Source organism: Cinclus cinclus, chromosome 1 (genome assembly GCF_963662255.1).
Source record: "Cinclus cinclus chromosome 1, bCinCin1.1, whole genome shotgun sequence".
Lineage (NCBI taxonomy): Eukaryota > Metazoa > Chordata > Aves > Passeriformes > Cinclidae > Cinclus > Cinclus cinclus.
Window position 1 is genome coordinate 16922153 of NC_085046.1, and position 26348 is coordinate 16948500.

Here is a 26348-nt window from a genome sequence, read left to right on the forward strand (position 1 = left end):
ATTGACTATGGAATCAGGAGTTCAAACATTCTAAACCACCTACTATTAGTTAAACTTTTCAGGCAACTTTATTGTATGTGTGATTGCTTTTATCTTCTTTAGTACTGGAAGTAGTGATGTATAACTTTACCTTATCAATACCTACCTTTAAGTCCTAGGTCGTATACATAACTCCAAGTACTCTTGGGAAAGTGTAAAGATTTTACTGTCTTGTCTTAGTGGAGTATGTGCTATACTTCTCCTATCCTCCCCCTATATCTTAATGCCTGTCTTTGCAGGCTGCTGAGGCTTGGGAGATGACAGTGTAAATATACACATATTGAATGCAATTGAAACAAGAAAATAAATTGATACACTTGCACAACATGCTATGAAAAAGGTTATGATGGTTGGAATAGACAAAGTCAGGGGAAACAAGCAGAAACATTCTCATATATAGAAAGGAAGCATTTGAAAGAATGTACTCATTCTGTTTTCTCCTTACCAAAAGGGAGAAACTCAAAACCTCAGACTTCTCCAGCAGAGATGGTGGTTCATCAGCTCAAAATGCATGGATATCTTTAGGGCAAATGGTGGCTGAATACTGATGGCTGATATGGTGTGTTTTAAGGAAAAACTGCTAGCAGTCAAGATGAAAATTTAAATCTTCAGTTACTAGGATAATTTTCCTTTCTACAAGTTATTGCCTAGCTATTCCAAACTATAAAAATATAAGTGCAATTGCAGTAGAGATTAAGGCTGAGAAACGTTCATTTTCAGGACTGTTTCTTCATTATTGTAGTGATAGCATTGGAACTGCTTTTAACATGTCACCAGTGTTTCTAAGATAAGCATCAATCTTCTATTTTCTTCCCCAGGCTTTTACAGTGTGGCCTGCCAAATCACTGTTGCTCCAGGCTGAACATTTCAGTGTTTCTTATCCAAAGAACAGTTTTTAAATCATTGTGGTATTCTGAAGTATAGTGGCCAAAATGCAAAATTACAAATTAGATTTTTAAATACCGTTTAAATGCTTCTGTAACTCAAAAATATTTTTAATTAAAAGTTAAAATTGTGAGTAATAATTTATGACATCTAAAAGGGTTTCAATTGAGTAGAAGCATCAGCTTTTTCTGATAATGAGTAATATATTCAAAGCATAAATCATCCTCAGTGTATCATTATAACTTCAAATAATGATTGCAGGTAATAAGGGAATGCTGTCAGGGTTTTTGGCGACAAAAAAATATACTGAGAATTGTACTTTTTTGTGTGGTGAGGTAATATGGCAAGCAGGAACCTTTAGAATTGCTTTGTGTAGAAGTTAAACTTTTGTTTGACACTGAAATATACAATAGACTTTGATAGATACAGATTTCACAATAGTCTGACATGAAGAATAACCTTGGGAAGCCTTTTCTGTTTGTGTGAAACTCAGTCAGTGTAACAAACATCTTATTTACATGAGTGCATTAGCAGAGGACTGGATTTGATGATTTGGGAAGTTTGTTCCAGTCCTGTGTTTCTGAGGCTTAGAGCAGTGAATGTGCTCAGCATGCAGACATGTTTCCATTCTATTCTTTTGGCCACTTGAGGATAATTAGGTAAAGTAGATATATGAAGAAGATCTTTATAAAGACAATTAGTGCTGCCAGTGCTGGAAGTACTAAAAAAACGAGTAGAAAAATACAGATTTTTAAAGATTCTTTTTTGAAAAAATGAGGTAACAGGTCATGAGGAATCCAGGCAATAGAATTATCTTTTATCCAAATGATGTGTTTCAGACTTGGAAGCTAATACGTAAGGAAGCTTTTACCTTTGCAAGCTGAAGTATAAGATGCAGCAGTTTGTACTGCAGGATTTAAAACAAGATGTCACTGCTATGGGGCATTTGTTAGTCCTTTGTGCTGTCTTGCAAGATAGCAGGGCTAGTTCCATATAGTTTACTTTTGATTCAACAGTTCGTTTTTGTTTATTGGTTGTTTCTGGTCTTCTCACTACTGGTGAAATTGTATACATGGGATTTTTATTTGATTGTCTTTTTGACAGGCTTTTAAGAAAAAGAGCCTATGTTAGTGTGTCTGTGTTTACCTTAATGGCAGCTTCTTCTGGGGTTTCTTAGAGACAGAATTTTTTTTACTTCCTTGCCTGTGTGGGGATGAGGATCCTTTTCCTAACCTCTCCTAGTCCTGTCCATGTTCTCTCCTTCCCTTCTGCTGCCTTCTCACTGGTTCCACTTCCCTGCAGTCTCTGTCTCCCTGCTGTGTTGTCCCTTGCTCCACTTGTGCCTCAGCAGCCTTTTCTCTACCCCTTTTGTCCCACCTGCTGCTGAGTTTAAGGAAGGGACATCTGGTGCACATAGCTATACTTTAAAGGGTGTGCTGCCTGTAGCAAGCTGGAGTGAATCTAACCTGAGAGGCACAGAAGGTATGTTAGACAGGGCAAGATTTTAAAACTTATGTAGTGTATTTAGGAAGAATACTTCAGAGCAGGGTACTTTTGATGCATAATGAAAATGCACAGCCTCTTGTGGTATCATGTACTGTGGAGTACTTGGACAGGCCAAGGATGTGGAGTGCAAAACAGTTGTCAGCAAAGGCTGAAATTCAGTAAGGCATTGCCTTTCTAAATCCTGTCCTGCTGAGGGCCACTGGCACATACTGCCAGTCCTTCCATAAAGAGAAGGTGAGGGTTTTTTTAATTCTACTAATGAGCACTTGATAGTTTGTTCCTTCTTTTGTTATGTAAGCAAATTAATTGGACATGTAAGATTCATTCTTAAATTGCATCCCAAATCCATAGCCTGTTGTTTGAGTGAACTATTGAAGAAATTGAGAGCCAGTTTTTAAAATACTTACTGTAATGGCCGTTAGGTAAATGCCATCTGAGTCTGTAAGCAACCTTCACATCTGTGACTCAGTTGAATGAAAATAATGTTTTTAATGAATCTTTTAGCCTTTTGCTTTGCAGACAGCCACATGGCCTACCTCTGTAGCTTTCTGCAGAAGGCTGGGCTTTTTATAGTCGATCACTGTTACATTTACACAAGATCTGAGTAACCAAAATTGCATTAAATACTACAGGAGCATCTATAAACAAATACTTAATCCAAGAATTTGGTATGGTTGTCAGAAAGCCAATAATATTAAAATACAGTTGTCTCCTTCAATGCATGCATTTTGGGAAATTGTGTGTTGGACAATTTTTTTTGTTTCTGAGGTTGCATGCTGTCTCAATGTTCTTCATGGGAAATACAAAGCTGTTTTTAAGTGTGTATTACTACACAGCTACAGTTACATTTTTATGATCTGAATCATTAAATCTGATAAAAAATGGTCTCTTAAAATACATAGTTGTTGAATTAAGCTTTGTGGCCACATATTCATATGGTTTGTTTAAATTGAGATGCCCAATGAGTGCTTTAAATGGTAGTGTGGTCTCCAATACATCTATTAAATAGCACAGTTCCTTCTTAAGGTCTTTTGAGATGTTGAAATATTTCACTTGCATGACTGCTATGCCTGAAGGGGAATAAATGTGAAGGATGACTTTGGCCTTGGGAAGCTAGATTTTTTCCAGTAGTTTTTTTATTACCAGTGATGAAAAGCTTTGGCACACTGAATCCATATGGATTGGAGGAGAAATCACCTTTCCCTTTTAATAATCCCTATTAAAGCATCCCTGATGGTGATTGTATTAAAGTCTGTCTGAATTTGTTTCCCATGTGTGTATGATTCAGTTAACTAAACAACTTCCTTAAATACCTCTCTCCCTTGCTTCCCTACTACCACAAAAAGAAAGAAAACACAAACCAGCCAAAGCTCAACAACAAACACAAACAAATCCCACAATCATTACCAACTTGGATAAAGAGGGTATTCTTAAGACAGCTCCAGTGCAGCTCAGCCCATATCTATCCATGCAACCCCATCCAGTTCATCTGAAGGTGGTAGCAGTTGACTGGTGTCACTGCAGAGATACTATCTTTGAAGGATTATGAAGACTGGAAAAGGTCCCTGTAACTGGGAAAATGCAGATGGTACACCCATCTTGAAAAATGACAAGGACAATTCAGGGACTGTGGTCAATTCACCTTATCTCAGTCCTTAGGAAAATCATGGAGTTCGTCCTCTTGGAATTAGTTTCTGGGCAAAGGAAGGAGAAGGTGGTTTGGAACAGCATGGATTTACCAAGTGTTTGACTAATGGCATTGCCTTTTGTAATGAGATGAGTAGATGTGGAATGAGAGGAAGACAGAGGGGGTCACCAACCTTGACTTCAGCAACCATCAGTGACACCATCCTTGTGCCATAGGCTAGATGGCTGTACTGCTGGATACATAGAAAAACTGGATTATCAAGTCTAAAAGGTAGTGCCTAAGTGTTCATATTCTGCCTGAAGGCTGGTTACAGGTGGCATTCTTCAGGGTACACCATGTTTAATGTTCATGACCTTGAGAGGAGAATAGGATATGCTTTTTAAGTTTGGCAACACTAGACTTAGACTCTCCTGGTATGTATCAATAAGAAAGAGCACAGCCGGGATACTGAGGGAGATCTTCCCCTCCATTTGGCACATGTTGGGTACCAACATAGTCTGAATTCAGCATTAACCTTGCCGTGTGGAGAATGTGAGACTAAGAGACCTTCTGAGGTTTGCTTCTACCTGAATAATTCTGTGATTCATTTAAATTACATTTGAGGTTCTCAAATGTGCCCCCTTTTGTGTTCAGGTTGTTACTTTCAAACCTTAATGTTTAAGGGACTGCTCAGGAGGTGGAATAAACAAACATGAAATGCTAGATTAATCATGGTAAGATTGTATTGTAGCAGCTTAGTGGGTTGTTATATGTATCTGTGCTTTCTTTGTCAGTGATTTTGTGTCTGTTTTTTTCAGTATCTGATAAATTGGTTAATACTTGTTCCTTAGTTACTCATTCACATAGTGGGGATAGTATGTCCTGTTTGTCATGCTTTCTCACCCATGAAATCCTCAGTTCTGAAATCTCTGGTTCTGCCTCTGAGTCCATTCTGTGTAAGTCTGTGTCTTTGCAGTATCAGGTGTTTTTTCACCTTGCCTACATTGTGTGTAGGTGCTCCCTATCTTTGTCAGTCCCCAGTCTCCAGCTGCATGGCAATGCAAGCAAGCATACTTGGATACATGAATTTCTCTGCCTTAGTTAGAGGGTCAGTTAGTTGTGGTTGGAGCTGTGTTGCCTATTTATTACAGGTTTTCAGTTTCTTACCCCGTAGATGTTTTTGCATTGAAGGACTCTTCCTGAAAATAATTGCAGCTGTTGACCAGTTGCACTCTCATGTGCAAACAGAAGTGACAAGTGGCATCCTGCCCTTGGCCAGAGATGCTGTGTCACTGTGCTGGGTTGGTTCTGATAGCCAGTCTCTTGCGTAACTTCATAGATGATAATGCAAAACAGATTGTGGTTGAAAAATATAAAGTAGTCCTGGAATCACAGAATCATATGGATCCATCAGGATCATTGAGTCTAACTCCTGGCCTTGTGCAGGACGCTCTAAGAATCACACCATGTGCCCAAGAGCATTGTCCAAACCCTTCCTGCACTTGGTCAGGCTTGGTGCTGTGACTGCTTCCCTGGGCAGCTGTTCCAGTGCCCAGCAACCCTCTGGGTGAAGATAGCCCATCTGGATCCTTGTGAAAGTGCATTAGTGACAGGTCAGCAGCCTGTTGTCTCCCCCACTCACTGGGGGGAACCTGTGTGTAACCCTGTGTGCCCAACCCATGATCCAGTTGCTCACCCATCTGTAACAGGGTTATTCAGCTGTGAGCTGGATGCTTTATTCTGAAGGATGCTGTGAGAGTCAGTATCAAAAGCTTTGCTGAAGTTCAAAATGGTTACATCTGCTGGCTTTCCTAGATCAGCTCCCCGTGTTAACCTGTCATAGAAGGAAATCAGGTTTGACAGGCAGAACTTTCCCTCATGAAGCAGTGCTGGCTCTGACCAATGACTGCATTGTCCTCCAGGTGTTTTTCAGTATCTCCCAGAATAACAGTTTCCATGGAGTCTTTGACCTTTTTGTTAAAAATATTTAAAGAGACACCAGTAATTTGAGGTAGCAAACAGAAAGAGAATTATTTTGTGTGGTTTTTCTCTTCTGGCTTGTTTGTTCTGTGCACCTCACTGCATTTTGGACGCAGTCATTTTCATTAATTGGTGAGCTGAATGTATCCGTTCACTGGCTGTGTGAGGAGTTTTGGGGTGTGAATATGTCAGTGAAGGAAACTGAAAAGATAAACAAATATTGCAAGCACTTGAAAGAAAGAGCAAAATGCAAGGAACATATGTAGATTTTTGGGTTTTATTTCTTACTGGACAGCAGCAGTGGCACTTGCTAATACATTAAATTAATAGGCAGGAACTCCTGTGATTTACTCCATAATCACTTTATATTACATAAAAGCTTGCTATTAGCTGACTTTGAGCCTCTTCAGGGACTGAACAGTTATGTTCCTCCTATACAAGTGTCATTTGCAGGTCCTCTAAAGTTTGCATATTTCTAAAACAACTTTAATTTTGATTAATTTTGGAATTAGATCCACTGTGAAGTAATAATGATTTGAATAATTATTGTTGCTTTCATGGACTGACAAATTCTTCCTCCTCATCTGAATTCTTGGATTTAAGTGTTGTGGGAAATGCTGTCATGTTGCCAAACATGTTTGTGTTCAGAGCTTGCTCAGATCTAGTTCAAGTGCTAGTGTTTTTATAACTTTTGGGAATAGAGACTGATATTTGAGATACATCTGTTAACATAAATAACTTAAACCTGAGCACTTTGAGTCTGTGTGCTATAAATCAATCAATTGTGCAGTGAGTGATTATATTCCTTAGTCAACATTAGTTTCAGGGAAGCTCAGCAGATTTTAAAAAATAGGAAAATGAGCTGTTGTAGGTTGGAAATGGAAGTGTAGCAGAGCTTTTTCCTGTGTTCTAGTTGCTGTAGTGAAGTTACCTGTAAATGCTTCTAGTTTATCATTTTGGATGCAAGTAAAACATGGAATTTTTTTAATTGTAGTGTCATGGTTTGCTTTTGCTTTTCCTTTTTATTAATGTTTCTAGTTTGCAGCTGAATTTTTTTGAGATATTCTTTTTTAACTTCAGAAGTTACTACATTTTTCACCCCAGGCAATTTAGAGGTGTGTTTTTGCGAAACCATCTTAGCACTTTGTTTATTGCCTTGTTCTAAATGTACATTGCCAAATTTTGATGGTACAAGTGCTGCCTTAACAGAACTGTTAGTGACTGTTGGGACAGCACAATGCAGCACACGCAGTTGTGTTCGTACAAAGCGAAGAATAAACCTCTGTCTGTGAGTGTTCATTGGTTTCAATAGGCTTTTCAGTAGCTCTGCATATTACAATTCTTAGCACCTAGAGTACATTCATATTCATTACAGCAGTACAGTTCAGCCCCTGCTCGTGACTTGATTTTTTTTTTCTTTTCCATCCCCTCCTCTACGAGAGCATAAAGTAGAATGATTTTTCTAGTACTGGTAATGTGTTCTAGAAGGTGTTATGGCTCTTTTCTCAAAATGATGGAGAATGTATCCTTTAGCTTCTTCCATCTTCTAAGAAACATGTTGAATACTAGAATATCTAAAGCTTTTGGAATCTTTCATGATGACCCTTGTGGCTGTTGAGACTGAGAGGTGCTGGGCATGTATGGCATGCAGTCGTTTCTATGAACAATTAGTGGAAGAACTGATTGGTATGTAGTAGTCCCAATTTTTAAAGGTCTGAATATTTGCTTCTTTATTTGAATGTTCAGAGGATAGGGGTGATTGGTTCTTTGATTGTTAGATAGCTGTTTAAAATGCTTTTTTTGTTTGCTTGTAACTTGGCTGTTTTATTTGAACACTGATTTAAACCAAATGGCTTTTGATAGTCTGCCACTATTTTATTGTAGATATCTGTCTTTTGAGTTCAAACTTACTGGTGTAATAAGTGTGGATTTTGCTTATGCATGTAATCAAAAATTCTCTACTTGCAAATAATTTTGAGAGATTAGTAGATAATTCCTGTTTCTTTTACACACAGCAAAATCAATGATTTTTTGCCTTTATCTCTAATGTACATTAACATCCCTATGAAACTAAACAGGCTTCTCTTCATGAAAGAAAGAGTACCTTTGACAGTGTGAATTAATTGGACCCTTTTGTTTGTTAGAATGACTTCATGTTTAAGATACCTGGTATCCCAGTAATGAGAAGCTCAGAAAGCTATTTGGTTTGAGCATTTGATTAATGCATTTAATATGTTAATATATGGCATATTACCTTTGTAGATGAACCGACTAGTCCTAGTATTGACCATGATATTGCACACATTCCTGCTTCTGCTGTTATTTCTGCATCTGCTTCTCAAGCACCAGCTATAGCAACTGTTCCTCCCAGTCCTACATCTCCAATCCCTTTAATTCGGCGACAACTTTCACATGATCATGGTGAGCGTTGATTTCATTCTTCTCTTGCAACTTTTTTCCTTTCACACTCTGGAGATCAGAAGTGAAAATTGTAAACTCTTTATTGCTTGAAATAAATCGGGAAAATGTAATTCAAGTTCCTGCATATTCAAAAATTTCAATTCCTTTGTAGAATCCATCCGGCCTGGTGTCCTGGATAGCCAGCCTGCCACAAAAACTGAGAGATCAAAATCTTATGATGAAGGACTGGATGACTACAGAGAAGAGGGAAAATCGTGAGTTCGTGGGAAAATTAGTTATTTTGGACATCTGCTTTTTTGAGTGCCAAAAATCTCATTTTAACATTTGTTTTTCTTCCAACAGATCCATTAAGCATGTATCTAGTTTAAAGGGGATTAAGGTAGGTAAATATATACATATATATATATATAGCAACTCCTAAACATTATCCATACTGCTGTGACAAATGGTTTGAATTACACAGATCTGTTTTATAAAGTGATGTGCTAAACAGACAGGAAGTTTATTGGAATTGCTACTGATCAAATTGCTGATGTATGCATCATATAAGTAAACAGGTTCTCTTTTTTCCTGGACTCATCACATGGTCCTTGATTTTCATTTTCCTCAGTCTCTGTAAACAAAGTGTATTAAATATGGTGGCCTTTTGCGAAAACTCACTAAGAGTCTAAGATTCGTGAAGTTTCTCAAAGTATTTTTGGCATGTGTAAGGTCACTCTTGTTGTGTGTAAACTTTAGGGATTATGTTTTCCTGGGACCATAGTCCTGGGGATGTTTTTAAAGCAAGAAACATCTTGAACATAGGAACCATAGGCAATTATCTGTAGAACTACACTGTGGGGTTCTTTCTGTGATGTTTGCTCTAGGTCCCAGACAGCCAGAAATCTTCAGAAGACTCTGGTTCCCAAAAAGATTCTTCTTCAGAGGTGTTTGGTGATGCCTCCAAAGAAGGATGGCTCCATTTTCGTCAGCTTTTTACAGACAAAGGAAAGGTACCTGCCATGTTTGACTTCTGTCAATTCCTCAGCTTTGTCTACAGACTGCTTTCTAAACTGTTTTATGTTTCAAAGCATCTGTTGAAGTAAATTAATTTCTTATGACTAATTAAATAATAAGAATCAGTCATTTGGTAGGTGTAGTTGTATTTTTTTCCTCTTTCCTAATAATGAAAAAGCTGTATTTTTTGTGAATGTTGCGAACTTGAGTTTAAATTACCCGTCTGTACAAATACAGACTAAGGCTTAACGAAAATTGGGTGTCTGGAATTGAGGTGGTGTGAAAATGCCATTCTGACTTGAAGGCAGTTCACAAGGCATGGGTAAGAGTTCCCTAAATACCAGACCCAAAATTATCTCGTTCTGTTTCTTACTGCTGTCACATGTGAACTCACACTCAGTGGGTGCTCTGGCAGGGTAGGTTATCCAGCAATTCACTACTCTAATGGAGAGCAATTAGTGAATCCCACTTTGTGTAGTATTGCTGCTAGCCAGGTGGGTCGCCTTTCTTTGTAAAACTTCTGGAGTGGGTTTTGCAGTCCAGAAATGTGCACCGTAACAAGTAAGCAAACTGACTCCTTGGTTGCTGTTTTTCAGCGAGTTGGTGGCAGCATTCGGCCATGGAAGCAACTCTATGTTGTTCTTCGAGGTCATTCACTTTATTTGTACAAGGATAAAAAGGAACAAGTGACCCTCTCTGAGGAAGAACAACCTATAAGCATCAATGCTTGTTTGATAGACATCTCATACTGTGAAACCAAGAGGAAGAATGTATTTAGACTCACCACATCAGACCGCGAGTATTTGTTTCAAGCTGAGGACAGAGATAATATGTTAGCATGGATTAAAGCAATACAAGACAACAGCAACTTAAATGATGAGGTGATTGTGTAATATATAAAGCAGAAGTTGTTATTTTTGCATTTTAATTAAAAATGCGTTGTGTTTTCTTGCAATTAGTACTTGAACGGAATAATTAATTTTTAATAAATCCAGTTGACCAAAATGTGTCCAGGAACATAAAAGAGAAGGAGGTGAAAGGAAAGGTAACTGAGTAAATTAATAGAGTTTAAAAAAAGTCAATGTAATCGTAATCAGAAAATAGAAGTTTGAAATAAATTAGTTAATGCTGTTGCTGATTTGACTAAAGATACACTTTACAGTAAACTGATCTGCCAAAAATACCTAACCTTTTTTCAAAGACAATTGCAGGTTTAGGACCAGTGTGGTCTCTCTTCAGACTTGCATTGCAGAGTTGTGTGTGCAGTAGTACAGTGTGGAGAGTTTCTCAGTAGTTAAAAAATTAAACTTTGAAGATGCCTATTTCTATGATTAAAAGCTGATGTTTCTATGAATTCACTTTATGTTCATTGCCAAAGATAAACATCTGCTACGGTATGTAAGGTGTCAATATCTGTCCCAATATTGTCCATTATGTGTTTTCATTGCAGTGATGAGCAACAGAGGAATATTTTCATGTCTGTGGTCATGCATATCTGCTCAGATTTTAAATAATTATCCAAAGTACTACACAGATAGACAAAAGAGCAGTGTCTTCCTCAGCTGTATTTCTAGTAGCAGTTAGTTTTCTAAGTACTATGTGTACATAGAATTGGATTTTTTAGAGTAATAATATGTGTTTACTTGCATTTTTTCTGTTTAAACTTACTTTCAGTTTGAGGCATTAATCAGATCATACTGCTTTGAAAAAAAAAGTGTAAATAGCAGTATTTGATTTGTAATTATTTACTTTTATTTTCCTTCTGGTTTTAAAGTGTTTTGTCTTTACTGTTCTCAGGAACTGCCTGTTTGGTTTGGTTGAGAGTTTGGGTTTTTTAAAAGTGGACTGAATTGTTGAATTCTATGCTTATTTGGTTACTAGAAGAGTTAATCATATTCTAATTGGATTTTTTTTCCTATTTTATAAGATTATAACGCTTTTCTCAATTCATTTTATAGGATACTGGTGTTACCAGTAGAGATCTAATTAGTCGAAGGATTAAAGAGTACAGTACAATGATGAGGTGGGTGAATTATATGTTGCCAGTAGTTTCTGTAGAGTTCTTCTTTAGCTTCTTCCAGCTGAAGTAGTCTCTTTTGTTCAGTTCTTCAAGCAGCAAAACAGAGCCATCTCCCAAAACACCTCGCCAAAGTCTGAGTATCAGACAGACTCTACTTGGAACTAAAGCAGAACAGAGGACTCAGAGTCCACATTCTCCTAAGGATGAGACAGAAAGGAAGCTTCTCACTAAAGGTCTGTATGTTTTGTGTGTTTCTTTTGTTCCCTTCTGCCCCAGTGTATGGCCACTGAGGTGCCCCTCTCAGGTATTTTTGAATTCGTGAATTTACAGATGCAAACCAAGTATTAGCCAGGGGTTTTAAGCTGCAGCTCTAAGTGTCTTATTTCTAGGAACTACTTCCTCTCAAATCCTGGAACTTTTTATTTTAGTCCCCTCTCAAAAGGCTTTAGTGGTTTTTTTTTTGTTTGTTTGTTTTTTTCCCTACAACTCCGTGTAGGGCTAACAGTAGTAAATATAGGTGCTAAGCTTTTTGAGAGCAAAATTTTGCCAAGTTTTGGAAATAATTTTGTGTGTGATTCATACTTTTGACTCCACCTGATTCAGAAGTGACAAGGTACATTTTTTCCAGTAAAGTGCTTCCAAAATATAGAACAGGGGTTTTTTTTGTTTGTTTGTTTGTTTTAATTTTTAAAACACAGGAGTGAACTTGCATTATTTTTTCCAGAGCAAACTTATTACCTCCTGAGTTCTAAAAAAGTCTGATGAGCTGGCACTGCAAACTTGAATCTGAACTCCATCAAATAATGTCACAAGCTTTTTTTATTATCTTTTTCTTTTTTTAAAAAACTTTTTTTTTTCACATAGTGTGTAAACACATGGTACTGCACATCATACTGCTGTTTAAGAAACGTGTACAAATTCAGGCAACTGGATAAGCAACCACTTTTGATCAACCCCTTTGGAGTGATTCACTCTTGAATTTAAGTATCAGTGAATTCTGGATTTTGTTGCCAAAAAATGTCCCTTTGCTTCTGCAGTGCTACATGTGTAACTAAATTGCACATGTTGGGTAAATCTCAAATCTACTGAAAGACTATCTCCAGAAATTAGAAAGAAGTACTTACTGTGTTAGATGACTTGCAGTGCAAGATAAATGGGAATTGCAATTTGTTACAAGAATTCTGTAGGAGAGGTAAACAGAGTAGCTGAACTTCCAGTCTGATTTTTTTTTTTTTTGGATAGAGAATACTTTAAGTGAGTAATGTTTGGAATTATTCAGGAATGACTAAAATCTGATAATTTCTGAAAGAGTGAGTAAGTCTGCATAAGTGTGAGCATGGCTCTAGAGTTTGATGGGTATTTTTGTGCAGCAGTGTGATTCCATGGAGACTTAGTGTTGTGCTACTAAACATAGATTGATTTTTTTTTTTTTAATTTTACTAGTTTATATAAATTTCAAGTTTAAATTTAGTAGTTTATCTACTTCTAGTCTTAGAATGATGAAATGCCACAGTACCATCCAGCTACTTGCTTTTCTAAGTCTGGGGTGTGAGTATGATCAAATTTATTTTTTGAACCACGGAAGAGTAACAGAAGTTGTGTTTAAGACAGACTAATGTTTAATGAGTTGCTGCATAAAGCGAAGCTGGTAAAAGCTAAAAGTGCAGCAGGTGTCACTTCCTCTTTGCAAGTCTATTACATGTATTCACGGTCAGTTTTGTGGCATAAATGTTCCTATTTTTCTTCTTTATTTTCTTTTTTTTCCACTGTTCTTACAACAAAAAGATGAGACGAGCCCACCAAAAGACAAAGGGACATGGAGAAAAGGCATTCCAAGCATTATGAGGAAGACATTTGAAAAAAAGCCCTCTGCTGTTGGAACATTTGGTGTTAGACTGGATGACTGCCCTCCAGCACATACCAACAAAGTATGGGAGTAGAGCTTTTCCTTCACTGTGAGTTTAAAATACTTTTTAAATCAATTATTTATCTATACAACTCTTTTTTTCTTCAGTATATTCCATTGATTGTTGATATATGCTGCAAACTGGTTGAAGAAAGAGGTCTTGAGTACACAGGTATTTACAGAGTGCCTGGGAATAATGCTGCCATCTCAAGTATGCAAGAAGAGCTCAACAAAGGAATGACTGACATTGATGTTCATGATGATGTAAGTCTTTGATCATACTAATTTCATACTAAAATCCCCAAAACTTCTGGTTGTGTTATGATCATAGAAATATAAAGCATGTCTGACCTTTTCTTTTAAACACATAGAAATGGCGTGACTTGAATGTGATAAGCAGTTTGCTGAAATCCTTCTTCCGAAAGCTCCCAGAGCCCCTCTTTACCAATGGTAGGTTGTTTTCATTACAGTTTTCTTTTTAGGAATTGCAGTTGAACAATTTGAGAGAAAATCCAGGAAAATCATCCCCACTCTGCAATAAATGTTGTCTTTCATAAAGAGTAGGGAGTCATGGTGATCGTCTTAAGAATGAGAGGTGTAAAATATAATTTCTCTGATGTTAAGGGATTATGAATATGCAGCTAAAAGAGTAAAAATTCCAATTCCACTGTTGCAGTATTCAATGAAAGCTGAAGGGTTTTTTCCCTACTGTCATACAAAACATACACTTACAATATAATGGGCTAATGACTTTGAGAGGTCATTCTTTTATGCATGTTGCTAGTGTTCAAGGGGGAGTGGGGCTGGCTGATGGGGGGGTTCATGTGCATACATGTATAGATGTAAAAACTCAAATATAATTTCTGCTTTTTTAACAGACAAATATGCAGATTTTATAGATGCCAATAGAAAAGAAGATCCTGTTGAGCGTCTGAAAACACTGAAGAGACTGGTAAACTAAAATCAGTTGTATTGTAGGTACCCTATAAAGCTAGCATTAAATATTCAGTGTTCTGAATATGTTCAATGTTGTTTCAGATTCATGATTTACCTGAACACCATTATGAGACTCTGAAGTTCCTTTCTGCACATCTGAAGACAGTAGCAGAAAACTCAGAAAAGAACAAGGTATTTGAAAGAAACATTTAAAGTATTTTGGTTTGTTTCATGAAGTATTATATTTGTGCAGGATCATTTCTAATTGAGGTGATAATTTATTGTTGTAGATGAAATTAGGGAGTGTTGATATGTGGAAAATATTTTTGTATTAGGCTAAGTACTCCTGCAAAATATGCCTGTGTTTGGTGTGACTTAAGTTTTTTCAAACTGGTAGTCAGTCTTTTGGGAACAACTCTGTGGATCCTAAATTTATCCCAAGTCTGTAAATTTCCTGTAATCCAATCTACATACCAGTAAGACTGTGCCTGGGCAGGGCACAGGTGAATAAACCTGCTGACAGAGGTTGTCACATCAGCTTTCTTTGAACCCTGGCTTCTGGATGCTTGAGAGATTTTAGAGACTAAGACTTGCTATAGTTCCTTGAGTATTGATTGCTCTGTAGATTCTGTTTGGCTGGTTTTAAGAGAGAAAATTCATGATGTAAATGGTGGTTGTTCATCATTACTGGGGTCTTTTTCCACCACTAAGTATAATTTTTTTGTAATTTCCAACTGTTGGGAAACGGGCAGTTTGTGTTAAGTGCTTCTGTGCATGCTATAATCCTTCAGTAAATGCTACTAATAATGTCCCCTTTTTCAGCTCTCAGGGAGGGGGTAGCTGAGTGCAAAGCTGTCCATAATAAGGGTGTGTTTATGGATGTTTACCTCAGGGCAGGTAACGTGGTGGCTTGGCTACTAGTGTGCAGGGTACAGGAAAATTTTGATATAGTTGATAGTATATAGAAGAGCCTGTTGCCAAATCATTTAAATTATCTTAAATTATTTAAAAGACCAGTTGAGGTGAATATGGTAGCTTCTGCAAATAATACCTTCCAGTTAAATATGAAAGAGAAGTATTTGTGTGTTCATTAAAAAAAATTTAACAGATTATAAACTTTGGTGAAATTATAGACGATACTATAAGGAAGTCATAGTAAATGTCATTTTTAAGTGCAGTGCCTAAAGGAAGCTTTTTTATAATTTTATAGTTTTGATGTGCTGCATAAATGTTAACTACTGTTAATATTGTTGAATATATAAGGCTAGATGAATGAGGTATTGTTACAATTGTGTGACTTGTCAAAAGACACAGTTCAAGAGAGCATTAGGGGCTCGTGTCACGTTTGCAATTTGCTTCTGGTAAGCACAAAGCCTTTGCTTCCTGTATATTACTGGTCTATTCTATACCAGAACAGTGAACTCTAAGTTAAAGAAATAAGCAAAAATAGAAGGTAAGTTCTGCTGCTGCTTCTTGATATTACTTGTCAGAGGTATAACATCAGACATATACTTAATTCACTTTTAAAGTAGTGATCTGATCACATAATGTGGAGATGGTCTCACAAGTAGGTATCTTGGGTCTGTGATGTTTGTTCTGCCACTTCCTCTGAAGCTGGTGCAAATTGAATGAGGTCTTTGTCAGTATTTGTGTGTGTGTGTCGTGTTTATGTTTTCAGGGAAAAGAAACAGGGAGCTATCAATACATTTATACAAAACAAAAAATTCTTTAAGCATCAGTGTTTCTTTAAGGAAAGATGAAAAGATCCCATGAAAATGTAAAGAATAGGTCTGGGTTCTTGAATTTTCTGGGCCTGTGGAGCCATTTGCTTGCAGTAGGTTAAGGAAGGCTGGAATTCTGAAGTGCAGAAATGCTGGGTGTATTTATTGCAGTTGCGTATAAGATATTTTTGGTGTAGTGAATCCTACCTGAGTCAGTAATGCATTTTTAGAAAACACGTGTCCTTATTTTAAATGGTTCTCATGTATATTAATGGTGTTATATTAATATGCTTAGCCCATATTACTGTACTTTCTCATTGTAAATGTTTGATGTGGAAATATTTCATTTCTTAGATGGAACCAAGAAACCTGGCAATAGTATTTGGTCCAACACTTGTGAGGACATCTGATGATAACATGACACACATGGTTACGCACATGCCAGACCAATATAAAATTGTAGAAACACTCATCCAAAAAGTAAGTGGATGCATTTTGTTATTTAAAAAATAAGATTGTACACAGATCCACGAGCTTTTTTCTCATTGGGCCAGTTTGGGTCTGGTATTTATCCATCAAACGCTCACATTTAGTAAAATCTATGTTTGATTGTGCCACATTTGGGTTTTATATTTCCTGTGGGGTTTTCACCTTTTTCATTTTAACTTTTAGCATGACTGGTTTTTCACAGAAGATGATGCTGAAGAACCTCTTGTAAGTATTATGGCATAAATACTTGTGTTTTAACTGCCTTAGTTTAGAATCTGCTTCTGCTACCACTAGAACACCTGTATATTTTTTACTATGTCACTGTGTGGTTTGCTCTTCAGAAGCACCTGTTTAACTTTCTAGTCCTTGTAGTAATGAATTCTATTTTTTTTTTAAAAAGCAAGCCATGCATTTGTTTTAAAACATAAAGGAAAATAGGACACGCTTTCCTCGTGTTCTTCAGGTGAATAATGCAGTTTTCTAAATGCTGTTGAATCATAATGAACTATTTGTGAAACGATGATGAAGAGATCTTTGTTTATTAACTGTAGACAGCAGTTCAGGAGGAAAACACTGTAGAATCTCAGCCAGTGCCAAACATAGATCATTTACTCACCAACATTGGAAGAACGGGAGTATCTCCTGGAGACGTATCAGGTAACTCTTGCCTGGACAGTGTTAATCCATAGGCTAGAGAAATCTACTCTGTTAACTCAGTGTAACTCTCTCTTTCTATTTTCTTTTACTAATAAAATGTTTTTCTTTTTCCAAAAGATCATTTAACACTTCTTAAAGATTTGAATTGTTGATAATCATGCATGATATAATTTGGAAGACTTTTTTGTCTAGCAGGAATTTAATCATTAAAAGATGAGGCTTGCACGTAGTATTTTATTTATTCACAGTAATCCATGCAATCATCATCGTGAGGTCAAGCAGATACGCTGCTATAAAGTGGTTTGTTGTGATGGCAGAAAACTGATCTTCAGTGGTGTTCTAATATTGCTCCTTCCCAACATTGGGAATGCAAAAAATTGACTTATGCTTTCTTGTCAAGTGATGGACACTTTAAGTATGTTGCAGTATATTTGTACTAAAGCTGGTTTCCTTTTGTTTATAAATGCCATCCTCTTTTGTGGCTAAGGATAAGCATTACAGGCTCTTTTTTGGTGACTTGTTTCCGTCTTCCCTTCACTCTACTATTGCACTAACCCAGCATGTTGTATCCCAGGAATGTTATCCCTTGGTCTCTAGCTTTTGTTTCAGTTTTCAAAGGGTTGTTCAGCACTTACTGAAACAGTCACTTTGTACTGATGTTGTAACAGGCGAAGTGGGAGGAGTCTATCACACGGTGATGTCATTAGTGGATTCTGTGATGTCACTGATGGACAGCTGGAACTGTAGGAAGAAGGAGGACTGTTGCCCACACTGTAGCTGCCTTGTCTGCAGAAACCCCCGTTTCTTGTAAATGGAAAAAACCCCAAGTTGATCTGTGCTGTAAATTTTCTTTTTAAGAGTATTTTAAACAGATCAATGCTACTTTTTAAAAGTTTTTCTGCTGTTTCTTGTTATCTCTGAAGCAGACCCTGAGGAGAAATAGCATGGTATGGTCTACCAGTCTTTCTAGTCATAAAGCATTAGCCATGTGTCAAAAAGGGGTGTGGCAGGGGGCTCAGCTCTTTCTTCCCAGGGAGAAAGTCCCAAGTTCATGTTTTTTAGTCATTGTGCTAGCCCCTTCCTACCCCCTTTATAATTGTATAATCTTGGGTTTTGCAAGACAGTGAAACTATGGTGTCCATTTCTCATTTCATAAAAGCGCTTGTTGTGGGAAAGTACAAAACTGGTAGCTGCTGACATCTAGACAATTCAAAAATAAAATTTTACCTGTATATAGTAAGAGGTGGAGAGAGATGTATAATTGGGGATCTACACAGAAAATATGACTTAATTTCTTTAAAATCTCACAAAAAGAGTATGACTACAAGAACCATAATTTGTACTTAGGGAGCCAACTGCACAAAGACACCCAATTTTGCTTTGTGTATCCTGAATCTCAGGAAAGTACATGGTGCCATCCTGAAAAGGTCTCTCAGCTGCGGTTTTGCAGGGGCTGTATACTTAGAGCATTGAATAAACATTAGTATTTCTGGTTTTTATTTTGAAGAACAGGGCTCCTTTGCCATTCCTATCATTGAGCTGGTTCTGCCTACAATTCACAGCATCCTTTCATGGCGGTGGCTTTCTGTGGTGCAGCTTGCATCTTTGTGAGCTCTGACTATTCACTGTTCTGGTTTTAATTTGCTTCACATCTTGTTCTGTGCTTGTCTTTTTCATAAGTCCAGCATTGTCTGTAGCAACAATTAAAAAGTTGCACAGAACTGAGCAGAATTTTTTTAAATTTTTCCACAGATTCAGCTACTAGTGACTCAGCAAAATCTAAGGTAAATAATTTTTTATATCATATAGTTACAAGCTTCTGAAATCTGTTACATGTTTCCTTTATTAAATCACTGATACTGATATGCAGGTGTACTACATTGCTTGTGTAGAATTTCTCGAGTAAGTGGTAGTACTGTTTTCTCACAACCTAGTTTTGAAGTGTTACATTGGAAAAGTACTTGTGTACAGTTAGCTGCATCTGCCAAATCAGTCAGCTGCATACGGCAACAGCTTTGTTCCAAGCTCTCACAATTGTGGGCATTTACCTCCTTTTTGCATCTCATTTAGTAGAGGTAAATGTATAAATAGTATGTTCTCTGTTGTTGGCATAGTACTGACTCTCTACAGAGAGTATTTATGTTTCTGTATTTCCCTGGGAAACGTATACTTAGAAATTCAGCCTGTTCTTCAGGTGGCAATCTTCTTCCTCTTAGAAGAAGGCCAAGGCTGTGGTTAAAGCTGTTCTGCAGAATCTCCCTCAGCAGTATTGCTGTGCTTGGGAGGAATACCTCATGAAGCAGGGGAACAAGACTGGAACATGGGTGTTTGTTCAGTCCTCAGTTGGATGACAAAACCTGACATGTGACATGTGGATGAATCTTTGTCTCCTGGGCTGTTGTTCAATGGTTGTAACGCTGGGTTTCTGTAGCACAGGCTGACAGGGCAGCACACAGCTGACCTCAGTGTGTGTGGTCATGGCACAGCTCTGTGCTGGCCTGCATTCCAGGTGTGGCACTGATGCCCTTCTTGGAGCTGGGAGTAGGACTCAGAGCATCCTTCTGGTTCATTGTGGAGATGCCAACACAGCCGCTCTGTGAGGATGTTTGGTGCCTCAACTGTTTCCTCAAAATAGCCCAGTTTCCAGGACACCACATCATATTACCTGTAGCAGTGAAACATTAAGTAGGAAAGGTGCATAACTTTAAAGGGCCCAGTTGGCAATGTTTGAGTAGTGAAAATAGTTTTTTAATTCATAAAATGGGATAATTTGGCTTGTAATTTTATTGTTTCTGTGCTATTTTAAAGGTAAATTCTTTTAAATTAAGGAAGTTTATTTTTAAATTTTCTACACTTTAACCAGTTATGAATAACATTCAGTTTATTTGCAATAATTAATTGATACCATTTGCAAACTCAGTCTGAAAGGTGAAAGATGAAATGAAAAATTGAGCATTTAGCCTTTTTGAATAGGTAAGACCTTGAAAGGAGGGATTGTGAAGCATCTGCAAACCAGTCTTGGTTTGGTTTGAAGCAGTTGCAAGCCAGTCTTGAAAAGGTTTCCTTACTGTAATTGGGCCTGCTTTATTAGTCAGTCAAAAACTAAATAGTAGTATGCACAAACTAGTCCCTGTTAAGTTGAAGGGGCTCGTATAAAAAGTGGAATGCTCAGAAAGGGAATTGACTTCTTGGGCAATGTCATTTCAGCTACAGAAACAGCATGTAAATGTTACCTGAACAAAGATGCACTTTCTACTGTGGAGCTCAGGATACATTTTTAAACTGTTTCAGGCTAATGAATATTTCTTTTTGACTTTAATTATGCCTTCTCCCTTTTCTTTAACAGGGTTCTTGGGGTTCTGGAAAGGATCAGTATAGCAAGGAACTGCTTGTGTCCTCCATTTTTGCAGCAGCTAGTCGCAAGCGGAAAAAAACTAAAGAAAAACCACAACCAAGTAGTTCAGAGGATGAGTTGGATAATGTGTTTTTCAAGAAGGAGCTTGCAGAACAATCTCGTGGTGACACAGCAAAAGAGAACACAACTAAAGGGGAATATGAAAGAGAGAGAGAGATAGGGAGAAAACAAAGGATGTTTGTCCTGAAGGAAAAAGAGAACAGCAGTAAAAAAGATGTGAATGTTGTAAAGGATGAAAAGAAGTCATTAAAGAAAGAAAGTATCCTGACAGAAGAACCTTCACTGCCTTACCATGAAAAATGTGCAAAATCATCAAATATCAACTGTCTGCAAACCATGCAGAAGAATAGCCCAAAAATGCCTATTTCACAATCTTCTTCCCAGGTTGAGGAGACAGTGTCGGATTCTGGCACTATGCTAAGCACTTCCTCCCAGGCTTCCCAGCACAGATACTCATGCAAAAAAGTAGCCAGCCCTGAAATAAAACACAATGAGTTTTTAGCAGCTGATGTCAGCTCCATCACCTCAGATTACTCAACTACTTCATCTACTATGTATCTGACTGGTTTAGATGCCAGTATGCTGAGCCCTGAGGTGCAGTCAGTGACAGAAAGCAAGGGGGAAGATGCTGATGATGAAAGAAGTGAATTGATCAGTGAAGGGCGCCCTATGGAGACAGACAGTGAAAGTGACTTCCCTGTCTTTGCTACCAGCACTGCTGCTGAAAGGCTGTCCAAAGGGAAAGTTCCAGAAGTGGCAAAAACCAGTCGGAGGAACTCTGAAGAAAGCGAAGTAAGTTGTACTGAGGGAAGTTCCACACCCAAGTTAGAGAGTCGCAGACTTTTTAGCTCACACAAACTTATTGAATGTGATACACTCTCCAGGAGAAAGTCTGCACGGCACAAAACAGACAGTGAGGGGTCAGGGGATGCGAAGAGTGAGAAGGACTTGCCTACTGTGACCAAAATGTTTGACATCATGAAAAAAGGAAGATCTACCAGCAGTTTAGCTTCATCTCTCAAAAGTGAGGCTGACAAACAAGAACCTACATGGAGACTTAAGATTACAGATAGGTTAAAACTGCGACTCAAATCATCTGCTGATGACATGTTTGGAGTTGGGAATCAAAAAGCTAACTCTGCAGAGACTGCAAAGAGAAAGAATATCAGGCGAAGGCACACACTTGGAGGCCAGAGGGATTTTGCTGAAATAAGTGTCTTGAATGCTTGGAAAGCTCAAGAACCAAGTCAAAGTAGAGAGAGAGAATCCGAGCTTTCAGCTGTGACTCGGTTGAAGCCAAAATGTCCAGCCCAGGACCTCTCCATCTCGGACTGGCTCGCACGAGAACGTTTACGCACTAGCACAACTGACCTTAATACGGGTGAAACTGGAAAGCCCAGACTTGAGAACTCTAACTTAGCAGAGGTATCAAAGGTAGAACTGCCCTCATCTGCAGAGATGCAGGCAGATGAAGGCAGCTCTTCCAGCAGCCTGACTTTAATTAATAGAGCACCACCTTCGGGACCATTTCAGCCACCAGACCAGGTAAATGGTGAAAATTACCAGAACATGAACAAAAACAACTTCAGCCCAGCAGTTGATGCCCATCCTCATAAACTGTCTGGGACCCAAGTGGTTAGATCTCGATTTTACCAGTATCTTTGAAATGGGAAGATACGTCCACCGCAGCAATTCATTAACTTACTGTTACACTTCTCAGTAACTCTGTGTGTGTGTGTGTGTGTGTGTGTGTGTGTGCGTGTGTGTGTGTGTGTACATATATAGTTTTTTTTCCTGTACTGTTGTTGTTATGCAGCCTTCATTTGGGCTGGTTTCATCAATGTGCTCTGTGGAACGTCTTCACAGTGCATTACCACAGCCAGAAGAACACTAAAGTTAAAGTATATATATATTTTAAGAAAAAGTATATTTGATGGCTGCATACAAATGTTGAACAAAGCATCTGATGCAACATGCTGTGTAGTGTATACATGGTTTTCTGACTGAGAGTTGGCCAGCATTAGTATGCAGGAAAATTGTTCTTTTGGTTTAGTCACTAACAAGTGCCTCATTATAAATTCATTTGGTTTGTTAGGGTGCCATATTGCTAAATTAGAGAAACTTATTACAAACAAATGAATGCATTTTACTGTTAATGAGTTTCATTACATTTTACAAATGTTAACACAGGTGGCTACAGAGCTTCCATTCCTTAGGCATTCCAGTAAATATTGGAGTTTTATATTTCCAATTTTAATACAGATTTTGAGTTTTATGTGACTTGAATTTCTAATCTTTCTGTAAAATAAGTAACTTAACTGTACATATTACATGTGTATCTTTTCTTCAGATACCAGATTTGATATAAATGTTGTAACATAGGCGTGTAGATAGTGGATACTGGATGGAACTGGTTTCTTTTATTGAGAATATAATTCTGCATGAAGACCTAATGAATCCAAACCTGTATCATGCCTGTGTGCATACCCACTTAAACACTGGAAATAAAATTGTTTTGGTGACTCTTTGGGTGATTTGAATTCTTTCTGATGAACGGTTCTGAAATGTCAGGCTTATAAGTTGCAGTCAGCAACTGCTCTTGGGATCACCAAACCTATGGTTCCTCCTGGATGAATGACACCTCTCATTAATCTTTTGTTTGTGGGGCCACACTGTGCAGGTCAGCAGGTGACAGAAATTCAGCTGGTTAAATTTTTTCATCTTGATACATAATTTGATTGTAAGGTACATAGCGAGTGAGATTAATGTGCAGGTTTTGTAAAGTCAGAATGAGCGTCAGTATCTACCAACGAGAACAACACTGTAGTTTGGGTCTTGGACTTTTTATAATTTTAACTAAAAAAAAAAATAAAAATGTGTTTTTACCCTAAAAACTCATCTGTGTATGAACTCTATCAGTAATTTTTTTTACTGTATATTCTTGCACACCAACTTAAAAACAAAGCAGCTGTTCATCACTTTGTGCATCCCTGTGTCTTACCCTGGTCTTGCTTGGCAGAGGATTAAATCTATCAGTGTGCCCAGTCACTGCAAGGAGAAGGAATTGTGGTGCTGGGATGTGTTGGTTGACAGGCTTTTAGGCAAACCCCATTTCTTTCCCGAGTGACTGTAACAGTCCTGTACTTTGATCTGCTGTGGTTTGCTCGTTCTGAGAAATCATTATAAAAATTGGCTCTGAAGAAAAGTCCCAGATACAACAGCTGTCCTCTGCGAAAGTTCTCACACATAATTGGGTGCATCTAATACCAGGTCCCATAAAAATGAGCAGTGTTCTTGTGGTCTCCATGCAAACTAAAATGTCTTTTCCTCCTGGAGCAGACGGGAGGTGGGTGCCTTAGCAGTGTTCCTGTGTGCAGTGTCAGGAGAATGGGTGTGTTTTGTGAAGGGCAGAGTAACTGAGGATGGCTTTTGTTTCAGTCTTGACAGCAAAATGTACTTGAACATTTTACTGGGTGTGTTGTGACACCTCTAATGCTGTTCATCAGCGAGTACCCACTGCCTTCTACTGGAGCTGTATTTTGTCCCCTCATTAGTCTCAGAAACTTGTGAGTGTGTGCTGAGCATCCACAGGAAGTTACAGAGGTCCTCTCAGTGAAGGAGTGCACTTAGGGAGGTGCACAGGGGAGCCTGGGGCTCTGCACCATCCTCTGCTTTGACAGCCATTTTGATGGTTTAATTTCCATTTTTTTGTGTTTATAGATAACTGATGATTTTACTCCTGAACCCAGACGCATGGCTGTCAACATTTGTCTTTGAGAACAAAGAACTGTAATTGTATTAAACGAAGAAGAGCACAAGATCTTCTGAAAAATTAGGAAGTTAGAAAACAAACCCACAAAGCATGACTTGTATTGGCTGACAGTGCTGCAGGCACAGATTTATTTAACCTCATCAGCCTCCATGGTAGTCTCTGCTGCTGCACTGGTAGCGTTGAACATGTAGGGGAAACCCATGACTTGGGAGAGATGCAGGGAGCATCTGCCAGGGGCAGCAGGGAGAGGAGGTTACTGAGCTCCCCCTGAAGAAAGTAGTGACTGCATATTTGGGGCAGGAAAAATGCTGATCCTTTTTCTGCTTCTTGAAGACTGCCAAGATGTGGGTCACCTTAAATTTCAGCCAGTGTGGCACCTGAGAAAATAGACATTTTTAGGAGTCAGTGCTATGCCCTGATCTTAACAGCAGCTACCTCAGACCCTTAGCTGTAGTGCTTTTTTACTGTGTTGTGGATTTTTTTTCCTTTGCTCTTTTTCCCTCTCCTGTGGAGGAGAAGGGTGACACTCTGATTGATTGACTCAAGAAGGGAAGCGCGTGCATACAACAGACTGTCCTAAGGTGGGTACTGTCAGTGTTCCCTTGGGAAGCTGGATTCAGTGGGATGGGCAACTCCACAGGGTTGCAGAGCAAGTGAGGTGGGCAGGGATCACTGAGCCCATGTGCAGCCAGGGCAGATGGCTCTGGGCTGGGACTATGGCTGGGTTTTGAATATTTCCAGTTAAAAGCTCCACAACTTTCCTGAGCAAGCTGTGTGCCAGTGTTTGGTCATGGAGCAAAAAGGGATGTTTTATGCTTAAGCAGAATTTCTAAATATTGCTGTTTGTGTCCGTTTTTTGTTTCTGTATTTTATTAGATGGATTCAGACAGGCTTGTGAAGTATTTCTTGTCTGAGGACTGAAGCTGTGAAGCTGCAAGTTGTTAGGGACAGGATAAGCTGAGAGATCTGATGGAGAAATAATAACACGTGTTGGTAGCAATGGTAGTGTCTGGATTTTTTAAATGGTCCCCAACCATTTTGGGTTATTCCTGCTTCAGTGGTGATCAGTGGTTTAGTCTGAACTGTCTTTTCTGGAGTGTGGTAGCTGGAAGGTGCTGTGTGACTGCTTTTCAGGACTTTAAAGGGCTTGTTACAGTTCACTCACAGTATCACTCACAGCACTGTGGATGTGAAATTAAGACATGGCCACAGTCCAGTCAGTTTCATAACTTCCTCTGTGCTGCTTCAGAGCTGAAGGAAAACTTTGCTGAGCTGCACGTGAAGTGTTCCTGTGCAGCCTCCACTTTGTTCACGCAGGACCAAAGAGTTTGAAATGTGGCCTCATTTACTACAAAAAGTTGTGGTTTTGTTCCCAAGGCCAGATCCTAACACCATTCACATTTAGATAGTAATTAACCAGTTAATTGTGCCAGCCTTTGGAAAGGGGCTGATGAGCAGCCTGGAGGGGGAAGGGCTTAAAGCTGGGCTGCAATGCACCCTGAAGTGATGCACATACCTGTGGCTCGAAAGTCCAGGAGACTGTAAAAAACCTGCCTTAACCACCTGCTATTGAATCCATGAGTTTTTAAGTCTGCAGGAGGGGCTGCCTTTCAGTGGGGATCAGATGGATTTTGGCCCTGTACACTTCAGGTGTCCTGCACATCCCTCCCTTTTCCTGCTATACTCACCCTCTTGGGCTCTGCTTTCCCACTTCTGTGTCCTGCCCAGCACAGGGGCTCTGTGCTGTGTCACTTGGGTTTTGCTGCAGTCTCTCCCTGTAGGAGGAACTGGCTGGCACAGGGACGGTGCTCACTGTGCTGTGAAGTCCTTGACTGGCTCTGACTATGGCAGGCAGCAGGAAGGTTCTGCTCACCTTCCAGCTCCTTCAGTCAGCTGCTTCACTGCTGGGTTTCAGAGCAGTGGGACCTGTGCCATGCCTTGATCCAAATTTCAGTGGCAGCCACCTTCACCAAAACTG

General features: G+C 38.6%; 1 protein-coding gene across 3 annotated transcripts in view; it reads left to right on the forward strand.

Moving 5' to 3' along the window:
• ARHGAP21 (Rho GTPase activating protein 21) overlaps window positions 1-22467 on the forward strand; it is a 59356-nt gene extending 36889 nt beyond the window's left edge. For all 3 annotated transcript variants that reach the window (XM_062494282.1, XM_062494291.1, XM_062494272.1), the window contains 17 exons: window positions 8300-8458; window positions 8610-8712; window positions 8801-8837; window positions 9325-9450; window positions 10051-10335; window positions 11413-11477; window positions 11571-11707; window positions 13260-13402; window positions 13489-13644; window positions 13752-13830; window positions 14259-14332; window positions 14419-14508; window positions 16392-16517; window positions 16710-16751; window positions 17078-17183; window positions 18936-18967; window positions 20530-22467. In XM_062494282.1, the coding sequence (XP_062350266.1) occupies window positions 8300-8458; window positions 8610-8712; window positions 8801-8837; window positions 9325-9450; window positions 10051-10335; window positions 11413-11477; window positions 11571-11707; window positions 13260-13402; window positions 13489-13644; window positions 13752-13830; window positions 14259-14332; window positions 14419-14508; window positions 16392-16517; window positions 16710-16751; window positions 17078-17183; window positions 18936-18967; window positions 20530-22263 (3494 nt within the window). In that variant the 3' untranslated portion in view covers window positions 22264-22467. The remainder of the gene's footprint in view (window positions 1-8299; window positions 8459-8609; window positions 8713-8800; window positions 8838-9324; window positions 9451-10050; window positions 10336-11412; window positions 11478-11570; window positions 11708-13259; window positions 13403-13488; window positions 13645-13751; window positions 13831-14258; window positions 14333-14418; window positions 14509-16391; window positions 16518-16709; window positions 16752-17077; window positions 17184-18935; window positions 18968-20529) is intronic.
• The last annotated feature ends 3881 nt before the right edge of the window (window positions 22468-26348 follow it).